This window comes from Haliaeetus albicilla, chromosome 21 (genome assembly GCF_947461875.1).
Source record: "Haliaeetus albicilla chromosome 21, bHalAlb1.1, whole genome shotgun sequence".
Taxonomy (NCBI): domain Eukaryota; kingdom Metazoa; phylum Chordata; class Aves; order Accipitriformes; family Accipitridae; genus Haliaeetus; species Haliaeetus albicilla.
In genome coordinates this window covers 11336703-11356219 of record NC_091503.1, presented here as the reverse complement: position 1 = coordinate 11356219, position 19517 = coordinate 11336703, and the positions used below count along the sequence as shown (strand labels likewise).

Here is a 19517-nt window from a genome sequence, read left to right as displayed (position 1 = left end):
TGACAGCCACCAGCTTTGTGATATGATAAAAATAATGCAATTTTAATATAATACTGTATTAGTAAAATTCAAGTAGTTATAACAGCCAAATAAATTTACTAGGGTATAATTGCATCATTCTTCTTTTAGCTGTTGTTTTGGAGATGTTATTTAGTAATTAACAGGCTTATAATTTAATATTAACTTAACAGTATGAAGTATAAACTCTGGGTGTTGCTAGGCAAAGGTACAGGTAGAAATCCTGCTGTTATCTTAAAAGTCTGGTAAGGCCAAAGGGGAAATTCTAACAGGAGAGAAATGCTAATAACTAAAATTGCTTTTCTTCTGTCTGAAATGTTTCTTGTGATTCTACTATTGCTTCTGAAGTCAAAGAAGGAGAATAGTGGAACAGTATCTTCTCACATAGCTGAGGAAAATTACAGCCCTTTTCTAATTTTTTGTTGTGAACTGTATCTATTTTTACAGGTTAAGTAAACAGTGTAAATTTCTAATTTAGGAGCTTTGAAACAGTTCTGTGTTATAATTTCTGTGATTCATCTCTTAATGTCATCTTGGATATTCCTGAAGGACACCAAAACACCAAAGGATGATGAAAGTAAAGCTATTTTGCGTTTTTGTGCCCACCTGCAGCCATAACATCTAAATCAGCCAGTTCTGGTGTGAAGGTCCTTTGATTTGGTTTCTTTGAGAGGCCAAGAGTAGGCAAACTGTATGTCTGTAAAATGAAAGACTGCTGCTGTTGCTACATGCTTTTTCCCAGATTAAAGAGACTAAACCTAAATACGCATAAATCAACTCTGTGGGCAGAGCTAAAGTGCAGTGATTTTAAATTAATGCTTTTAAAAGCATTGCAGTTTAGAAGATTGAAACTCTTTTAAGTCCCTCTGGTATCTTATAGTTGCTTTAAGTTCCACGTAGCAGTAATGACACTGGTCTTTGCAGTCTCAGAAGTGAACTGCTTGGAGGGGGAGGAAAAAGGGTGAGTGAAATGTTCCAAAAATGTAAAATGGCTCTGTTCTGCCAGGCTCACTTAGTTATCCAGTAGATGAAGTGCACAACGTGGCACTAAGCTGGGCAGCACTTACTGTGCAGTCTGGCAGGATGGGGCCATGTTGAGAAGCTACCTCCCCCTGCCCCCCCACCCGCCCCATTGCCTGTATTGTTGCTGGTGTGCCCTCAACAGCTGTGTTAAGTGTTTAGGCTAAGGAGAGAAATGATGCATTTCAAAATATTTTAGCTCCCCTGGTTCTTCTTAGTAGGTTCAGCTCAGGAGCATCTGCCAGCCTGGGGGATAGTGGCACTAGCTGGGAGCACCCAAGAGATTCCTTGCCTTGCCATGCCAGCTGCAGCAGGAAAAGAACATGCATAGTTAACATAGTTACAATCATATATATTTAAAAACAAAAAAAGAAGTTACTTGTATGTTTATAACCAGATGCAAATACCAAAGTTATGGGATAGCTCCTGGGGCCATATGGTTTCAGGAGACTTTCTTTTTAATCACTAGCCATTCTTTAGCCTAATACAATTTTTTAAAGCATATATTTTATTTTCTTATAAAAAGATAAATACATAAAACATCAGAAACATCAAATAGTTAAAATCCTACATAACACTAACTGAATCAATCAAGTATTTAGTGCCATGAAAGCACCACTTTGTCAATATAACTGCAAGAGTCAAATTAAAGGCCTTCTGTGTGCTCCTAGGCAGATGTCAATTCTTCATTCACTGCACCACAGCTGACAAAAATCTAAAACTAGATTTCAGCCCTCAAACTTGGGGCAACATGTATTGGTATAAAGAATATTAAACCTTGCTTGAGGGACTCTTTCTGCCTGGTGCAGTGGAACAGTCAGGCAGGGAAGCAGAGTTGTCCCATGAAACAAGTTTTGGGTTGTGTTTTCTCTTGTTTTTGTTTGGATTTTTTTTAATGAATTCCTTCTGTGAAGGAAGACATAGGAAGTACACCTGTACAGTTTATATGGAGATAAGAGGGGTGTTCTCCTAGCTTGTAAATTACCCTCAGAAAACTCTAAATGAGTGACATGGTAACAAAATAAAATTTCACTTACACTTACTCAGTTTGCTTGGAGTTGTTTTGAATTTTTCTGCCATTCAGAGATCCAGAGAGTCTTTTTCTTTCTGTTAACTAGCTACTTCTATCTGCCGTAGAAGGACCTGGGGGTGTTGGTTGACAGCCAGATGAATATGAGCTGGCAGTGTGCCCAGGTGGCCAAGAAGGCCAACAGCATCGTGGCTTGTATCAGAAATAGTGTGGCCAGCAGGAGCAGGGAGGTGATTGTCCCCCCATACTCAGCACCGGTGAGGCCGCACCTCGAATACTGTGTTCAGTTTTGGACCCCTCACTACAACACAGACATTGAGGTGCTGGAGCGTGTCCAGAGAAGGGCAGCGAAGCTGGGAAAGGGTCTAGAGCACAGGTCTTATGATGCGCAGCTGAGGGAACTGGGGCAAAAAAGGAGACGGAGGGGAGACCTTATCGCTCCCTACAACTGCCTGAAAGGAGGTTGTAGCAAGGTGGGTGTTGGTCTCTTTTCCCAAGTAACAAGCAATAGGACAAGGTGAAATGGCCTCAAGTTGTACCAGGGGAGGTTTAGGTTGGATATTAGGGAAAATTTCTTCACCAAAGGGTTGTCACGCACTGACTGGAACAGGCTGCCCAGGGAAGCGTTTGAGTCGCCATCCCTGGAGGTATTTAAAAGACATGTAGACGTGGTGCTTAGGGACATGGTTTAGTGGTGGAGTTGGCAGGGTTAGGTTAACAGTTGGACTCAATGATCTTAAAAGTCTTTTCCAACCTAAATGATGCTGTGATTGCCTTCCAGCTGTCTGTTCAGTTCTCAAGAATTTCACAGTCTTAAACAGAAAGTATTGCCATTGGTTATTCTTAATTTCTCAATCTTCTAACATTCACCTGTTTGTATTTTCTGCTGTTCTTTCTTTAATGACCTGCAGAAATCCATAACATCATTTATTCTGTAAATTATACATCATCTGCTTCGTATGCTTTTTTCTTGCATCTCTCCAAACTGTATACCCATCTTCTGTAATCATACACATTCCTCTTTCTGAAATTAATAGTGACAGCCCTCAGATTTTGATTCCCTTAAAACACGTCATTCTTTTGAATATATTCATGTCGTGTCACTAATAGGAATGATTAGAAGAACTGAAATTTGATTTCAGTGTCACAGAAATGGTCACATGCATAAAATTCTTTAAATACATTTCTCATGTAGCTCTTTTTACTCTTATGCAAGATTTTTGACATTGATATCGTACTTGCTGTACTACTTTACTGATAAACTGTACTACTTGCTTATTTCAACCTAGATCCATCCAAAGTCAATATCAGTGTAGAATTCCTGCTTTAAAACACCAAAAGAGGGAGAGTTTTGGTTTTGCAACATAATTAGTTAAATTTTTATTGACATTTTCCCTAACAGAAAAACATTATCTGTTTCCTAGATGATCAAACAGCAACCTTACTGATATTTTTTAGCACATTAAGCCAGGTTATGCCAGACTACAGCGTTTCAAAAAGCCCCTAATTCTTCCTCAGAAGGAAATGAAGCCAAGGCACTGATAACTGTGCTTGAAAATCAAGTAGCTACTGCTGTTTGTGGAAAACTGGTTAAAGTGGTTTAAAGTGGTTCTTCCCTAACATTGAGGCAGAGGGGAAATGCTCTTTCTTCATCTTTGGTACTAATGTAAAACTGCAGGGTGTTAAATGAGAAGGTACAAACGTATAGCGTCATATTCAGTCACAGCTTACTGAAAATTGATGTTACTGGTGACCAGACATTTTTTACCTCATTCAAAATACTTAAGTAGAGGACTGGTTTTATGTATTTATTTATTTAGTCTGAGTGGGGCTGTGTCCCCTCTGTGGTTATGCAGATGGACAAATATGATTTAAGTGCTCTGATGATGAAGTTTGGTCAAATATGATTTTTTTTCTCATTTAAACCAAAACAGTAAAACTCAGTGTTGTGACAAACGGAAAGTGTTTGTATTTATAGCTTGGTCAACTGAGTATTCTGTACACTGAAGTTGAATGCTTTTCCTTATTGCAATTGTTTTTTAGCATGCAATGATGCTTCCTGTCCTTACCCACCATGTCCGCTACCATCAGTGTCTGATGCATTTGGACAAATTGATAGGCTACACTTTTCGAGATAGGTGCTTGCTGCAGGTAAGATATGAAAAAAATTAACTACTTGCTGGTTTGTCTTCCTAATATTATTGAGTTTATCCATAATCCTGCCTGCTGTACAAACTTGAGAAATGCACTGCATTGCCACAGCTTGGACGTACTTGATTACTTGCACTGCAGATCTTTCAGAAGTTTCAGTTTTCCCAAGAGGCTTGTAAATAGAGACATCTATTGTGCCTGTAGACACACACCTGCCTTTGCTCTAGTGGTAGGTCTGGATTTGCTTGTAATGTGTAGAAAGACAAAGATGTGCTTACTGAAAAGACTGTCGGGTACATTACTCATTATTTCCATCTAAGTTATTTTTTTTAGGTATTTGTGAAGAATACAGTGTTATTCTGTAGATGACCATACACGCCGTTGTTCTTCCTTTTACAGTCTGTCGTTCAAAAAAAGAATAACTTAAGTGTTGCCTTTTTATTTTGCATTTATAGCTAGTGAAAAGGAATTGGCAAACTTCTGGTCGGCTCTTGATTTCTACAAGTACATGATAAAATTTTTGCATTTACAAACAGGGGCAGGAACTGGAGAGGAGAATTTCTTATTTGTTCTAAATGCATCCATGTTGCATAACCAGTCATTTATGTAAGTGCATATTTGGAAATGATCAGCTCCAGAAGGCTGACTCTTGGCATAGTGGCCCCTTTCCCCTTACGTTTTTTCTGAAGTTACTGAAGGGAAATGGAGACTTCTGTTCAGGATTTCCCTCTGAAATAAGCATCATCTCCCTCCACTGACTGGGGCTGAGAAAGGTGAATTTTCTTCTAAGTTCAAAACATGTGGTTTCTGTATTTGTATGGAGACTTTACTCCTGAACTACTTTAAGCTTATGAGGAAATCTTTTCTCACAGCTTCTCTGATTTCTAGAAGTTGGTTCCAGGACTAGTCCTACTGAAAGTTACATTAAACATTTTGCATCTTGTAGGATTTAGTTATTTGCGGGCTGCCTTAGTTTTAATATGAAAGATAAAAATGCAATGATGGAAATCTTCAAAATGTTGAGACCAAACACACAAACCAAAAAGCAAATTGCAATCAAAAAGGGGAGAAAGCATTAAATCAAGTGTGTCAGCATCAGTTAAATTAATGTTTAGTTATAACAAAAATACTTTTAAATGCTTGATCCCTATGCAAATTTATTTAAAACCTACAAACTTGTTCCAGAAGAGAAAGAGCTTTTTAAAAATGTATATAGTACCAATCACCTACTTAAGCATAGGCAATATTAGATGTGTAATTTTGCACCTGTTTCATCATGATGTATTTTTTTAAAGTACAGTCTGGGCAAGAAAGATTACACTAATTTAACTATTCAGAGAAGTTGTCATGTGTCATCCAGTTCAGATGGAGCAGAAGTTGAGAATGTGCAATTATGACAAACTTACTAATATTAGCAAGGAATTAAAAAGGACTTGGAGAAAGTTCTTGTTGTTGATTAAATATAACTTTACTCTCTAAAATAATTAAAATAAAAACTTCTCTAAGTCTTATGTTTGGAAAGCTACAGACAATGTTTGAATGAACTACTGGAATCAATTTGCTCATAGCCTGCAGCACCAGTCCTGCAGGTGTTTAAGAAGTAACTTTCTGCAGCTTGAATTTGCCATTGTGTCTCTTGTTTTATATACAAGGTGTGTGTACACATACATTTATACATGCATAATATTTTTAGATGTGTCTGTGTAAAGAAGGAGAAAATGTGTGAGTCTGCAGGATGGAGTCATAAAAGCTAGCTGTAGTTCTATTTACTGCTGCCATTTTTGTAGTGGTGGTGTCAGCAGCAGAGTAAGCTTTTGATGATGCTAGATGGTACAAATGTAAAACAGAAGACCAATCCTGCCATTGCTGTTCACTTCCAATTGAAGAGTGGCCCTGTATAGTCAAGACGGAAAGAGTTCTTCTGTAAATAACCAGAGATAATCCCCTTTTTTTGAAGTAGGAAAGTTTTATATTTAAATAACCTAAATCAAATATGTGAATGGTTGAGAAGCTCTTTTAGTTGTTCATATTTTTAATATGAATGTTTATGCTGCAATGTTAGTGTGAATATATGTTTAAATAAGCAAATGTATCGAAATCAGTTCAGCAAAACTGGTGAACAAAACTCTTAGGGCAAATTGACAGTTCACGCTTTTTTCTCTTCTAAACTAATTTTTCTTTAAAGAAAAAAAACCTGTTGAAAGTTAATTAGTTAAACTGATGATTGGGCATAAATGTTCTTTCTGACATCTGAAATAGTACCTCCTACATTTAAATTGCTGGAACCAAGCTACTAATTGATGATGTCACTTTATAGCCTTTCTTCAAACTAAAAAATAACAATTATTAGCTACCAGTCTAAGATTTTTTTTTTCCTTACATTTGTGAAAATACATCTAATACTTTTTTTTCCTGTATGTGCTACTTTATAGCTTGCCATGACTCATCCAAGCCATCACTTAAACTTTGGAATGAATCCAGATCATGCCAGAAATTCCTTATCCAACTGTGGGATTCGACAGCCAAAGTATGGAGATAGAAAAGTTCACCATATGCACATGAGAAAAAAAGGTATGCTGTTACACCACTACCATTTTTCTCTCACTGAACGCTTAATCAGTAATAAAACCTTTTGTCCATTATTATTTCGTTGGCCATTGTTCTTCTCAGAGCTTCCTTCAGTGGAGGATTTCAATAGTTATACATAGACACCAGTGAGATCTTTCTAAAAGACTGGATTTTGCAAATTAATCAACAAGTAGAGAGCTGAGAAAGAGCAAGGATAAGAAGTGGGAGGATGTATTTTCTTTGATCTTTTGCAAGTATTGTTTCCTTAATTCGCTGCTCATATGGTGAGCAAACTGGAGGATATTTTGTAAAAATGCCTTATTAATGTGAAAATATGTGGTCTGTCTGCTGCAGAATATTCCTTACCCCTTAAAAGTATATTCAGCTGTAATGAAGTAAATTGTTTATGTAATGTTTGGAATGTCTTTTTCATACAAAGGTGGTATTTTAATCAGGGTGTCTGAATGCAAAAATACAATAGTATTGTAATGGGACTGCGATCAGTTAGGCAGAGAGCACCTGTAAGGATTATACTTGCTCTACCCTGCAAATAACAGGATGATCTTGTGGACAGCAACTACAAAGTAACATTTTGAGTAATTATTTTCTAAGTCTATTCAAATTGAAATAGTGGTTGTTTATTTAATAGTTTGTTGTTTATATTTCTAGGGATAAACACCCTGATAAATATTATGTCTCGTTTGGGACAGGATGATCCAGCTCCTTCCAGGTAAGGAAAATAATTGTTTGCAAGTAGGAAAGTTGTTGCAGAGGGAGATATTTAATAGAAACAACCAACTTACTGTCAGCAACAGCTTTTGCAAATAGTTGAAATGAAAAGTCATTTTCAATTCACTTTTATATTATGAAGATGTGCTGAACCTCCATTAGCAGTGACATAGTAAATGTTTGGTCATGCAAGCAGAAAACTCCTGAGGAAGGTTTTAACAGATATCACTTTTTGTTTATCCTTGAAATGAGGAGGACTAAAAGGCTACCTTTTTGCTTTCTGCCCAATAAAATAAGATTTGTTGTTATTGTTATCATTGCTATAAATTGGATACTCCATCACGTTTCCTCACAGTAGTACCTTCCTGACATGGCACCTTGTTAACAAGAGTGTGATACTGAACGTGGGCTTTGCTGATTTACTGGTCCAATTTAAAGACATATGCAAAAACGATTAATGTTGTAATGTAATAATCCTTAAATGACCACTAAGAATTCTGTCCAAATAAATAATGTTTAAGATATGGTTTATAGCCACAGGCACCATATTTAGCCCAAGTGAATAAAGAAAGCTCATAGGGCTAATGCAAGAAACAGTTGCATGTGAAATCTCCTAAATGTGTGAACTAGAGGGCAGAGTGTATTTTAGTGTATAACTAGTGCTATAACTGGGCCTTTTAAGATTCATCAATTTGGAGGAAGCTCGGGAATGGGAGAAGTTGAATTCTGAATAAATTATTGTTGCAGTGTTCCCCAAGTGCGGTTTCAGCTAGACCATGCCCTTTTCTTTGAGAGTCAGCCTCAAGCTTATTTCAGCCCTCTATAAGATAATGTGAGATAAGGCTAAATTGCATTAATTCTCACAAAATAACACACAAATAAGATCCCACTTCTGAGAGATCTGTGTTTTCTGCTATGTTGCTACACAGAGGAGTTGTAGTTTTGCTCACACTTTATTGTTTTACACAGCAGAGGTACTTGACTTCTTTCAGCCCATAACAAAGGCCTGCTATTTCAGAAATTAGAGTAACTGTATAATTGTTGGGGGAGTACAAATTATGATAAAAGCTGTCAGACATTAGAGAAGGATCCTTCTGGATGAAAAAAAACCCTCTGTGGCAATGGCCTTGATTCTGTTACAATCATGTGTGAAGTCAAAATGGTGCCACTTACATGCTTTGATGTGTAGAGCAGAAATTTGTACATATTCAAAGACAAACTCGCGTCCTTTTTTGGCTGCTGTGTCCTGTTAGTCCTTTGTTACATAAACAGGCAGAGAGCTTGGAGGAAATGAAACTTTATGCAAAACAAAGGAAAATCAGGAGCAGTGATAGAAGAAAAGGAAAACACAGGAAATATACGATTCTACTAGCTTAATGGCATGCTTGAATGCATCATCTTGTACAGCCATTTTTTCTTTTGAGCTTGAAGAAAGTTACAGAAAACAGGGCATTTAAAGGTGCTATGAAAAATGAAAGTACTGAACTCCATTGTAGCTCTGCCATACCAACGAATCTGTTGCAGAGTCATCATACCCTGCTGGTGTTGATGTTAAGTACGTACATTTCCCTAGTTGCATGCACAACACTGAAGACAGGCTGTTTGTTTCAGTCTCCTGGTGCTGTCTGATGGACAAAGAAACCCGACCTCAGTGCCAATCAATGGTACTGTTTCCTTTCTCCATTTATTAAGCTCTGACAGTAGCTCAGAATGGAACATCTGAAAATTTCAAAGGTGGTGGTGTCAGTCCTGAGTTTCAAGATTCAGGTAGTTGTTATTCTGTTTTAGAAACGATTGTAACCCAGAGAAGGTGGGGGAGGCTGCAAAAATGTCTATCACGGCTGATTAGCAATCAAGTCTGATTTGTTCTGTTTTAATTGTATTGTGTAAATAACCAGCATTTGCTATTTAGATGATAGTAAACCTTAAAATGCCTTTTTCAGGATTAACCACAACGAGCGTTTAGAATTTCTGGGAGATGCTGTGGTGGAGTTCTTAACAAGGTAAATGGGGAATTCTTCAACAGTCCTCACCTTTGTATGTTACTGTCATACCGTTGGGCTTATTAAGCTTTGCAGTGTCTACTTGATGACTGTGTATGTTTGCAGTCCTGCCTGATACTTAGAGCTGCACATCTGCATGCAGCTCTCTTGAAAATTCCTTCAGTACTGATGGTACAACAAGGAAGATTACAAAATGAAAAGCTAGAGTTTGTTTCATGGAGTGCAATTTCAAGTTGATTGGGGTTAGAGATTATTCAGCTACAGACAAGTTGAACTTTGTACCCTTTTTTTAAAAGGAAGGGTATTTTTCTTAGCATGCCATTTTTTTTCCATGAGTTCTTTCTAGTTGGAAGTGAAAAGCATTTATTGGTAATATTGAATGTGTTGCAATTCTTATATTTCCAGTTATTAGGGCTGTAGCTTCCATAATGTCTGTATGTAAATAAATTAGATTTGTGCTCAACTATTTTATTTAGAAGTAATAACAAAAAAACATAATTCATCAAAAATTGTTCCAGTTTTGGTCTGCTTTGAGTATACTGAAATCAGTGAACAATACAGTGATATTATCAGTTACCTCCATTGGCCTCTCTTACCTGAGTTACTAGGGGCAAGCAGTTGCACAAAGTAAAGATTATAATCCATTTTCAGCTGTTTTGTTCTACTGTTTTTAATAGGGGAGTAGTCTTGTTTACTGTAAAGCTTCTCTTTTAAGCAAGTTTGTTATATGAATAACAAAACTGCCCTTATCTCCATTCTACTACCCATTAGCTACTCAGTATTAAAAGCTATTTGTCTATAAAGGTCTTCAGTGCCCTTAAAACCCATGGCCTTTTCTCTCATACAACAGTACAGGCTGATAAGATGGAAGACTTGCTGATTAAAATGTCTTGCATTTTTCATTGTCATTGTTCATCAACCATCAGTTGACTTTCTGAGCTAACTTTTGTCTCGAGTCAGAAAAAAACTGAGCTACATTTCTGTTCAATAGAGCATGTAAGCATCTATTTAAGACTGAATTTTTTTTTCTAACTCTCTTGACTTCAGGTCTCTGCTTTTGTGAATTATGATGCTTGATTAGATTTAGATTGCTCTAAGTTTTATAGCAATTTTTGTCCTTAAATAATCCTGCATCTATCTGCACTTTTTTCCCTGTGTACTAGGTTAATAAAATATTTTAATAATTAGTGCTATCCACTGCTTTATTTGTGGGATGTTGAAAACCCTCTCTGTATTAACTTCTTTCTGACATGGGTTAGGTAGTCATATATGAAGATATTCAGAATCATTTATCTGTTACTCAGATCTTGGTTGGATCACTTAATTACTTTTTTTGTTTTGTTTCTGTTCTATGAAGTATCTTACTTGCATGATAACAAATATCATTAAAGGCAGTAGAAAGCTTATAATTTTTACTCTTTTTTCTGTGGTATTAATCGCTTCACATATTTGATAAATACAGGTTGTTGAGTTCTGTTCTTTGGCTCCATTAGCACCTGCTAAAGTGCTGTAAGAAACTTGTAAAACAAATACCCTGAGTGGTGGTCCAGCCTGAATCAGTAGTATCATCTTAAAGCACTGCGTACCTGCGGCACAGTTTCTCAAGGCTGATGCTTCCCTTGTGCTTTATTCCTCAGCATCCTCTAGGTGTCAACCTTGCTGAACCCACTGCTGCTGATAACCTTCAGATGATGGAACTGCATGTCATTGCAGGGATTTAGAGATTATGTGCTGCCCAGTAGAGAAACGGCACTCTTCCTCCCCTGCTGCCAATGCTATCCAGTCAAATATTATTGAGCATTGTTTTAATGTTTGTTTCTTTACCTTACTTCAAGCTGAGTTGCCACCTTGGGAAGGGACCTGTGTTACCATCTAGGATCTGAGGGAAAGGCACAGTTCCCTAGAGACACGTGCTTCATTTTTAACCAAATGCTGACAGCATCCGATTTGATTTTTGTTTTGCCAGTGTCCACTTGTACTACCTGTTTCCCACTTTGGAGGAAGGAGGATTAGCAACGTACCGCACTGCTATTGTACAGAACCAACACCTGGCCATGTTGGCTAAGGTACAGTTTTATGCATCTCTGTATTTGACACCCATAGGTAGGGTACTATTAGTGCGTGGACTGTTTCTTGAGGGATCTGCCTGCTTTGAACATCAGTGTCTTTACTGTGTTTTGTGTACAAGATTTGGGATACAGGAACTCTTTTCAATTTGAAAGTAGATTTTAAAGATGAAGTAGGACTTAGTGTTTTCTCCAAACCATGTTTTTAGGAGGAGCAATTTTTGCAGGCAGAAGGATAAGTTTTAGGATGCTTATGTTGAAGGTGTGTTTATATTTAGCTTTAAATTGCACAGGTAATGAAGTGGGTAGTAGAAATTTAGTGAAGAAAAAGAAACAAATTGGTTGTTTATAAAAGGACTTCCTGACAGAATATATGGGGAAAACATGGCAGCAGGTGGTACAGAAAGTTGGGGGGGGGGTAATTTTGCTCCCTAATCTACACAGTCATTTTCAGATTGACTGTGAAAGACAAATATGTTAAAAAGGCTTTTGGTGAAAAGCTGTATTATCTCATGGGAAAAATTGAGATGCCTCTGAATTTTATTTCATTTAATTCTGTGAATGACAGAGCTTTTTACATTTCTACATGATATTTGAGCGTGGGAATATGATACAGAAAGTTGATTAAGTCTCTATTCATAGATAATTTGGTATTCCCTTATACTTGATTTTGCTAGCATGTTTTTTAAAAAAGTCTGAGACTTACTGATGTAATGTATTAAGCTGTGCATGCACGCATGCGTGCAAACATGTCCCCTGTGTACTGCTGATGGTTTTCAAGTGCTCTTTTAATCTTCTCTGTTCATATTCACGCAGTAATTTAAACAAGCATATCCAGTCTTGAGATTTTGGCAAAAACTGCGTGATTTCCAACATGTCATCTTTTTGCTCATTTCTCAGGAGAGGCATAGGGTAGGCAGTGAACACAATTTTTCTCTAAAGCTTTCTTTAATGATTTAGCTAAGCATGAATTGATTGAAATGTTTCAAATCAGGGGTTTGTTTACAAATATGGTATTGAACTGCCTGATATTTGAATTCATGTTACTATTTTAAAACCTGCATCAGGATAGCTCGTATATTCTTAATGTCTGCTCACAATCTTTAACGTTGTACATGGACAATTTAAAAAAAAAAATTATTGCGACATTTTTTAAACTGTATTTATTTATATTAGATAAAACTGTAAATATTAGATATCTGTTGTACATTCCTGACTTACCAACTTACCCTTCTTTCCTCTCGTATATCTTATACAATGTTCCTGGTTTCATCCCCTTTAATTATCCCCTGCAGTGTCGTGTTGCATTCAGTTTATTTACTCAATGTAATTCTCAGCTCATCAATTTGTCTCCTGTGTGTGGAATGCTGTTTTAATTGAGGATCAAACAATACATTTCTGTAGCTTCTAAGGGACATTGTAGCAGAAATTTTAAAAATAATCTGAAACGTGTTGTGATCAAAAAATGAGAAGCAAAACACATGCAAAAAAAGCTGAATGCAAGCTCTGAAAATGGAGATAAGCCATTGGAGGTGCGGGAAACACGCCAACACCCAAACAACACCTGTTAACATGAACAAATGGCAATAAACTGTAATAAGTTTAAATTTGATATAAAACAATTGATGTTCCACTTTTAATGTTGACTCTAAAGAGTGCTCCTGCACTTTATGAAGTGTGATGGAACATTGTGAGTGGTAATCCCCTGTGTTCTGGAGCAGCGAATAGGCTCTCATTCACTGAAAATGGAAGACTCCTTTTTTTTTTTTTTTTTTTAATTGAAAGGTGTCTAAACCATACACCTCAAACAACTTAGTCTCCACTTTTACCTCTTAAATATACTCCAGGAGGATGAAGTTGAAAGTTAATGAAAAATTAGTCAGTAGAAACTTAAACCCAGTTGGGAAGAACCTATTCTCATCCAAACTTTGCAAGATGCACAAACCTATTCTTTAAAAATCTCAATAATGGTTTTGTGTCAAAAAGATGAATATGTAAAGAGAATCTAGTAGCTCTTGCCTGCATTTCTATAGCAGAATTATCATATATTATATAAGATATCTGACTCACTACCTGAGATTCTGACTGACAAGCAGAACTATGGTTTAGGCAACAGATGAATGTTAATGATGCACGTTTGAAAGGAAAAAGAAAGCTAGGTGGCACTGCGGGTTAAAATATCAGTCTCCTGCTTGCAGTGCCCAGAGGCTTTTGTTACTGCCACCTGTTGGCACTCTTAGAGGAAAAAGACATGTTCAATGGATTGTGTCTACCAGAGTCCCTGTTCCTCACGGTTCTACTTTATCTTCTTCTTATAGGCAAAATCTTTTCCTTAGTGTTAACTGCCCTCCCTTTGAATGTTCCTTTGGCATTTCTGAAGGCAAATCACATGAGGGCAAACTACCAGCAAGAAACACAGCACATTGCACCATTCAGCCGGTATCAGGCTATTTTTCTGTCACACCCTCCGCCCTCCTCTTGAACTCATTCCTAAATCTCACTAGTAACATGTTTTGATCTGGCTTCCCTTGACAATTTGGTTTGATAATTCCTAGCTTTCCCACACTATCATACTCTAGTTGCTTGCCTCTGATAAACAAATATGAAGTCTTCTAATTTTAGCCTATGTCTGAACTGAAGCTATGGAGAAAAGCTTTAAAGTTCCCTCAGACCCAGTTGCTGCATAATAATAGTGTAATTGAACTCTAGTGACTAGAACTGGTACTCTTGTACTTCTAAAGCCGTGGTTTTAACTCTTTGCACGTATTCTGCAGAAGCTGGAACTAGATCGATTTATGCTTTATGCTCATGGTCCAGACCTTTGCAGGGAATCGGATCTGCGCCATGCCATGGCCAACTGCTTTGAAGCCCTAATAGGTAAAGTGTGTGTATTCGTGTGTGCAGACAGTTAAGTTTTAATGTCTACATGCCATGTTGACTGTGATGGAGGAGACATGGGTCTGTGTTGAGTACTGTTAGTAAAGGTAGGTGATAGTAAAGCTTCTTAAATCTTCCTCACCTCTTCCCATCTCCTGCACATATGCTGCATGTATAACATGAGTGTGCAGTATTACAAAGAAAATCTCATCTGTATCCTGCCATTTCACATCATTGCGGTGTAGCGCTTCTGTCCGTCACCGCAGAACTCCGCCTCTCCTGCGCCACCATGGCCTGCCACCTGCAGTCATCTGGGGGGAGTAGTTCAGTCACCATGGCCTGGCAGGAAAAGTACATGTTCGCTGCTTCCAATAGTTCTTGCAGAGGCCTGCAAAATGTGGAGTCCCGTTTCAGCCCTGAATTTTAAACTCTGCAGCTTGCTTTCTGAATGCACCAGGCACTCCCAACCAAGTCACCAGCCCGCTTCCTCTGTGCCCTGCTAACCTTCTGCTATGAATTAAACATGACATTTGCCAAGTAAATATTTTTTGGGCTTTGTATTTTCCTTACAAATAAAAAGCATGGTAATATGCCATGGCTGGTGTAATAAACCTACCAAAACCCTCTAGCTGAAGATGAAGGGGAGTTGTGTCAAATTTGCTGTTGGGCACTAAGATGCTGATTAGTGACTGGCTGCGCTAGTCGATAAATTTATGTTGGAGAAGATATCAGGACTGCCTGACCACGGTGACCAAATAAGCAGGAAGGCAGAAATCTGATCTGTTACATCCACATGAGCTCTGTTTTAAATAGCAAGTTTTATAAAACTTCACTTGTTTGAATACACAAAGCAAGTTAAATCTTACTGATTTGGCTTCATATTAATCCAAACGTACTGTACACGATATTAGCTATGGGAATGGTTTAGCCCTGATCCAGGTCTTTACATGCTACACAAGCTCCTAAAGCATTTTGTCCTGCTTTGAAAAATAGATCATAGTTGGCTTAGTTGTCAGCAGTTCTGTGCATTCTGCCTTGGGCCAAATTGCATTTCATCTTATCAAGAAATAAGAGTTTTCTTTTTAACTCTATTTTGCTTTCCGTGAGTGCTTTGATCTTTAATTTAAAAATAAAAAAAAACAAACAGAAAAGGAACACTAGATATGTATCTGTGGCTTTGTTCATATACTTCAGCTTGTCTAGGATGTAATGATGAGGATGATTTGGCAAGCATTGTGATTCGCTAAGAGAGCAGGCTTGCTGTTTAACCTCCAATACAAAGTGGTTCACAAAGTTAATTGAGCAATAAGATTTTTGTCAGGGCCATAGCTAAAATCTGGGAGCTTGTCAAGGGACGATAAAAGTATATGTGGGGTCTGGAGCTCCTACCTGAGAACCTTTCTAAAAGTCTGGTGCTTCTTCCCTGTGATGAAAATAATAACCAAAAGTATAAGCAGGCTGCCTAGGACCTGTTTGAAATTCTGTGCTTTCATAATATGCCTCTAGCAAGATAGTCTTACAAACCTCCAAACTGTTCTCCAAAGAATCCAAAGAAAGTAGTTGACTTAGAGAGGAATTAAAAGGAAAGAGAGAGGGAAAGACACAGCAAGGCAAACCATGTTCTCCCTGTGTGTGGGAACATTGACTTCCTTTCTCTGTGTTCTTCATGTGGCTGTGTATTCCCTTTGCTTTTATATGGATGTGCTTACAAGAACTAGTTTGAGGTTTTTAGAAGCCCTCCTGTAAAGAGTATCAAAGGACAAAATGTTGATACTGAATTTATAAAGTGCCTGTGCAGATAACATAGTGTATATGGTACACCCAAACAATATAGTATGCTAGCACAAGTTTTGCAGAGGTTGTTACTAAAGGGCACGTGGAGGGCTAGTGAGGGCTGTATATGCAGTTTGGGGGGAAAGAGAAAAAAAAAAAAAGTATCATAATCTCCAGAAACTGAGAGATGCAGAGGTGCAGTTTCCAGTTCAGACAATGTATTATTGTGATACTGGGGAGACATTGAGGTTTGGAATAGTCCTGATGCATCATTTATATGCCAGATGTAATGTTGTTGAAAGTACAGAATAAATAACAATTATTTGCTAGCTATTGAAATGTATTTCATGGCTTTCGTTATCTATGTATATGGTATAGTTAGCTGTTTACTGGAAACTACTTTTAGAAATAGATTGCTTCTGGTCTAATTTGTTTAAACTTTGCTCTTTAGGTGTATCATTTTCTATCACTGATTTAACTATTTCAGGTTTTTCTGTGCATTTTATGACCATTGATTTATTTTGGTGTTTAACATGCTTTAAATTTCTTAGAAAATTAGGTATTACTACAGAAAGCATGCTTTTAAAAAATAAATGTATTGGACATGAAGAAGGCAGAGATCTTTGACTTCCCTGTGCTTAGTAATTTTCTAAGTATTAATGCATTATTGACCTTTGACGTATTGGTCCCTTCATATAGGAGCTGTTTATCTAGAGGGGAGCCTAGAAGAAGCAAAACAATTATTTGGACGTTTACTTTTCAATGACAAGGTATTTATGTATTTATATAATTTGATTTCCATTTTAAAAATAACTGAAGACATGCTTTCTTGTCCATTGTTTTACTTGAGAATCACAAATGAACAGGTATACCTGTTGTACTTAGTTCCTGGAAACTGAATGTAGCATAGCATCTTTAGGACAGCAAGCTGCACTGGTTCAGGTTAAAAAGTTACGGTGTTTCCTCAGGTGTGCTGTTGGTTGGTTAGCTTAGGTAGGGGCGTGGGAAACCTGCAGACTTCCATTCAAGGTGCTGCTCTTAACAACAGAGATGGGTGCTGTGGATCCAGGCAGCATGCTTTGGGGAGATGATGCACATGTAGAATGACTATTCCTGTTTCATCAGTTAAATCATCCTACTCCTAAAAGTTTTAAACATATCTTTGAAAAAAAATACAGGGGATTTCATCCAGCATTTACCCAATTGCATAACTAAAGTCTGATCCATTCTTGCATACTGTGTCTTACATCACTGTTAGCTGGAATTTTTCCCATATAATGCCTAAGGAAAGTAACCTGCAACAATACACGTGGCAGTGGTGAGGGGATGAATTATACAGTATTCTCTCTCTTGAAAGTCTCCAAGTCTGTGAAATGACAAAGCTTATTAGAAATAAAAGTATTGTGAAGCCTGTCGTAACTCAGTGTTTTTGCTGCTCAGTGCCTGTAGTGAAGAAAACCTATATGAAATAGAAGAAAATAAGTGTTCGTTTTTTTCTTTAGTCCTTGCCTTTGGTGAAATCAAACTTGCTATTGAGGAGTACTTGCAAATAAAGTTAGTCCTGAGGCTTAAACAAATCTTTTTCTTCCTTTAACCACTTTTTATTTGGTTCAAGGATTTTTCCACCTCTTTGACACAAGCTAATTGGGAGAACTACAGGCAGTTTGAACAGCAAATACACGATTTTAAAAATTAGTTTGCCAGCACTATTGAATTTGCAATAAGCAGAGTCAGCATCTGAAATAGTTCGGTATTTCAAGTAATGACATTTTATTTAGTACTGTGGAATTTGTTAAATGACTCCCTTGAGCATTAAAGGCATCTCTCAATGTTTGCAGGACCTGCGGGATGTATGGCTTAATTATCCACTACACCCATTGCAAGTAAGTGTATCCCTTTCTGTAATAAATTTCACAGCTCTGTTTTACTTTCAGGGATGCTTTTCCATAGGTTTTCATTGTAATGACATCTCAGAAAAAAGTAGCCGAAGGAGTATATATATTTGCCTTTGTGTTTGCTTTTGGGTTTGGGTTTTTTTTCCTTTTCTTTTAATAAATAATGAGTCTTTGCCTCTCTGAGGATTAATCGTTCACCTTTCCTTTGCTCATGTTTGATATATAACTGCGCTTATATGATAAATCTAGTGAGAGGTAACATTTTGGTGGCTTCTTGTTCATCTTCTTGAAGTTGGGGAAAAAGGGTATAAAAACAATTTATGTACCTATTTTGTTAACCTGAAATTAAGACTGAAACCTTAATAGTAGGAAGGAATATTAGTTGAATGGAATAAGAGTGTGATTCTGATTTTTTTTGTGTGTGTGTGCAATGATAACATGGTTGTTTTGGTGGTTCCAGCAGCTTTAATACCAAGTAAACACTGGAATTATGAAGGTGTCTGAAGGCTAGTTTACCCTCCATGTATTGAAGGATACAAGTTCACGAGTTGTTAGTTTACAAGGCTGGAGGTTGGGAGAATGGTTTCCCAGTCCTTGTTCCCTGACTGAATTCTAGGGGTGACCTAGAGCAAGTCACAGAGCCTCTCTGCACTGTAGCTCCTTGTCTTCACAGCAAACACGGTAGCATTTTCCAAGTGTGCAGGGGTGCTGCAAGAATAGCTGTATTCAAATTGTCATCCAGTCGGATAGTAAGGTTTTCAGGGTCATATGAACATCTGAGAGGTTTCTTTCGTCCATCCAAATCTCTGATGTTTTGTGCAGTTGGTTTGACTCCTTTGAAACTTTTTGTGAGCACACCCTCCCAGCAGAAGGTCACTTTAAGGTCTCCATCTGAAATGTCTCATATATTTGTATGGATTTTGTAATGGGTACATAGACAAAATCTTCAGCAACAAATCAGTGCACATGAAGTGTTTTTACGACCAACTCTCTGTGAGTGTAAGTAGAAAAGAGTCTTAATGGGAAGATAAACTTTTGAGATTCAGCATCAGCTATCCTGCATGGTGGCACAAGCTCCCAAGAAAATTCTTCTTACTCTGGAAAATTCTTCTTACTGTGGATTTCTTTCTTTTCTCTTACTTTATTTTATTTTAACCTTTTTATCTCTGCTTGCACAAAGAAGGCTTGAACTCTGCTTAGAGATTGGAGACAGTCAATGTATGCAGCTTATCGTTTCTTGCTACTACCTTAACTTGTGTGATGAAAATTTATCTTCTTCCATGTCCCAGAAGCCATCCTAGCTCTCTGCTTGCCAGTAGGGGAAACACAGGCTTCTCAGGTTAGCCTTTAGGCACAGCTAGCCTGAAAAATGGCATTTTAAAAATTA

At 37.4% G+C, this 19517-nt stretch overlaps 1 protein-coding gene across 5 annotated transcripts in view; it reads left to right on the top strand.

The window, feature by feature from the left end:
- DROSHA (drosha ribonuclease III) overlaps positions 1 to 19517 on the top strand; it is a 76131-nt gene that overhangs the window by 40120 nt on the left and 16494 nt on the right. For all 5 annotated transcript variants that reach the window (XM_069808924.1, XM_069808923.1, XM_069808926.1 and 2 more), the window contains 8 exons: positions 4112 to 4219; positions 6652 to 6790; positions 7457 to 7517; positions 9460 to 9519; positions 11486 to 11585; positions 14360 to 14462; positions 16935 to 17005; positions 18074 to 18118. In XM_069808924.1, coding sequence (XP_069665025.1) covers positions 4112 to 4219; positions 6652 to 6790; positions 7457 to 7517; positions 9460 to 9519; positions 11486 to 11585; positions 14360 to 14462; positions 16935 to 17005; positions 18074 to 18118 — 687 coding nt within the window. The remainder of the gene's footprint in view (positions 1 to 4111; positions 4220 to 6651; positions 6791 to 7456; positions 7518 to 9459; positions 9520 to 11485; positions 11586 to 14359; positions 14463 to 16934; positions 17006 to 18073; positions 18119 to 19517) is intronic.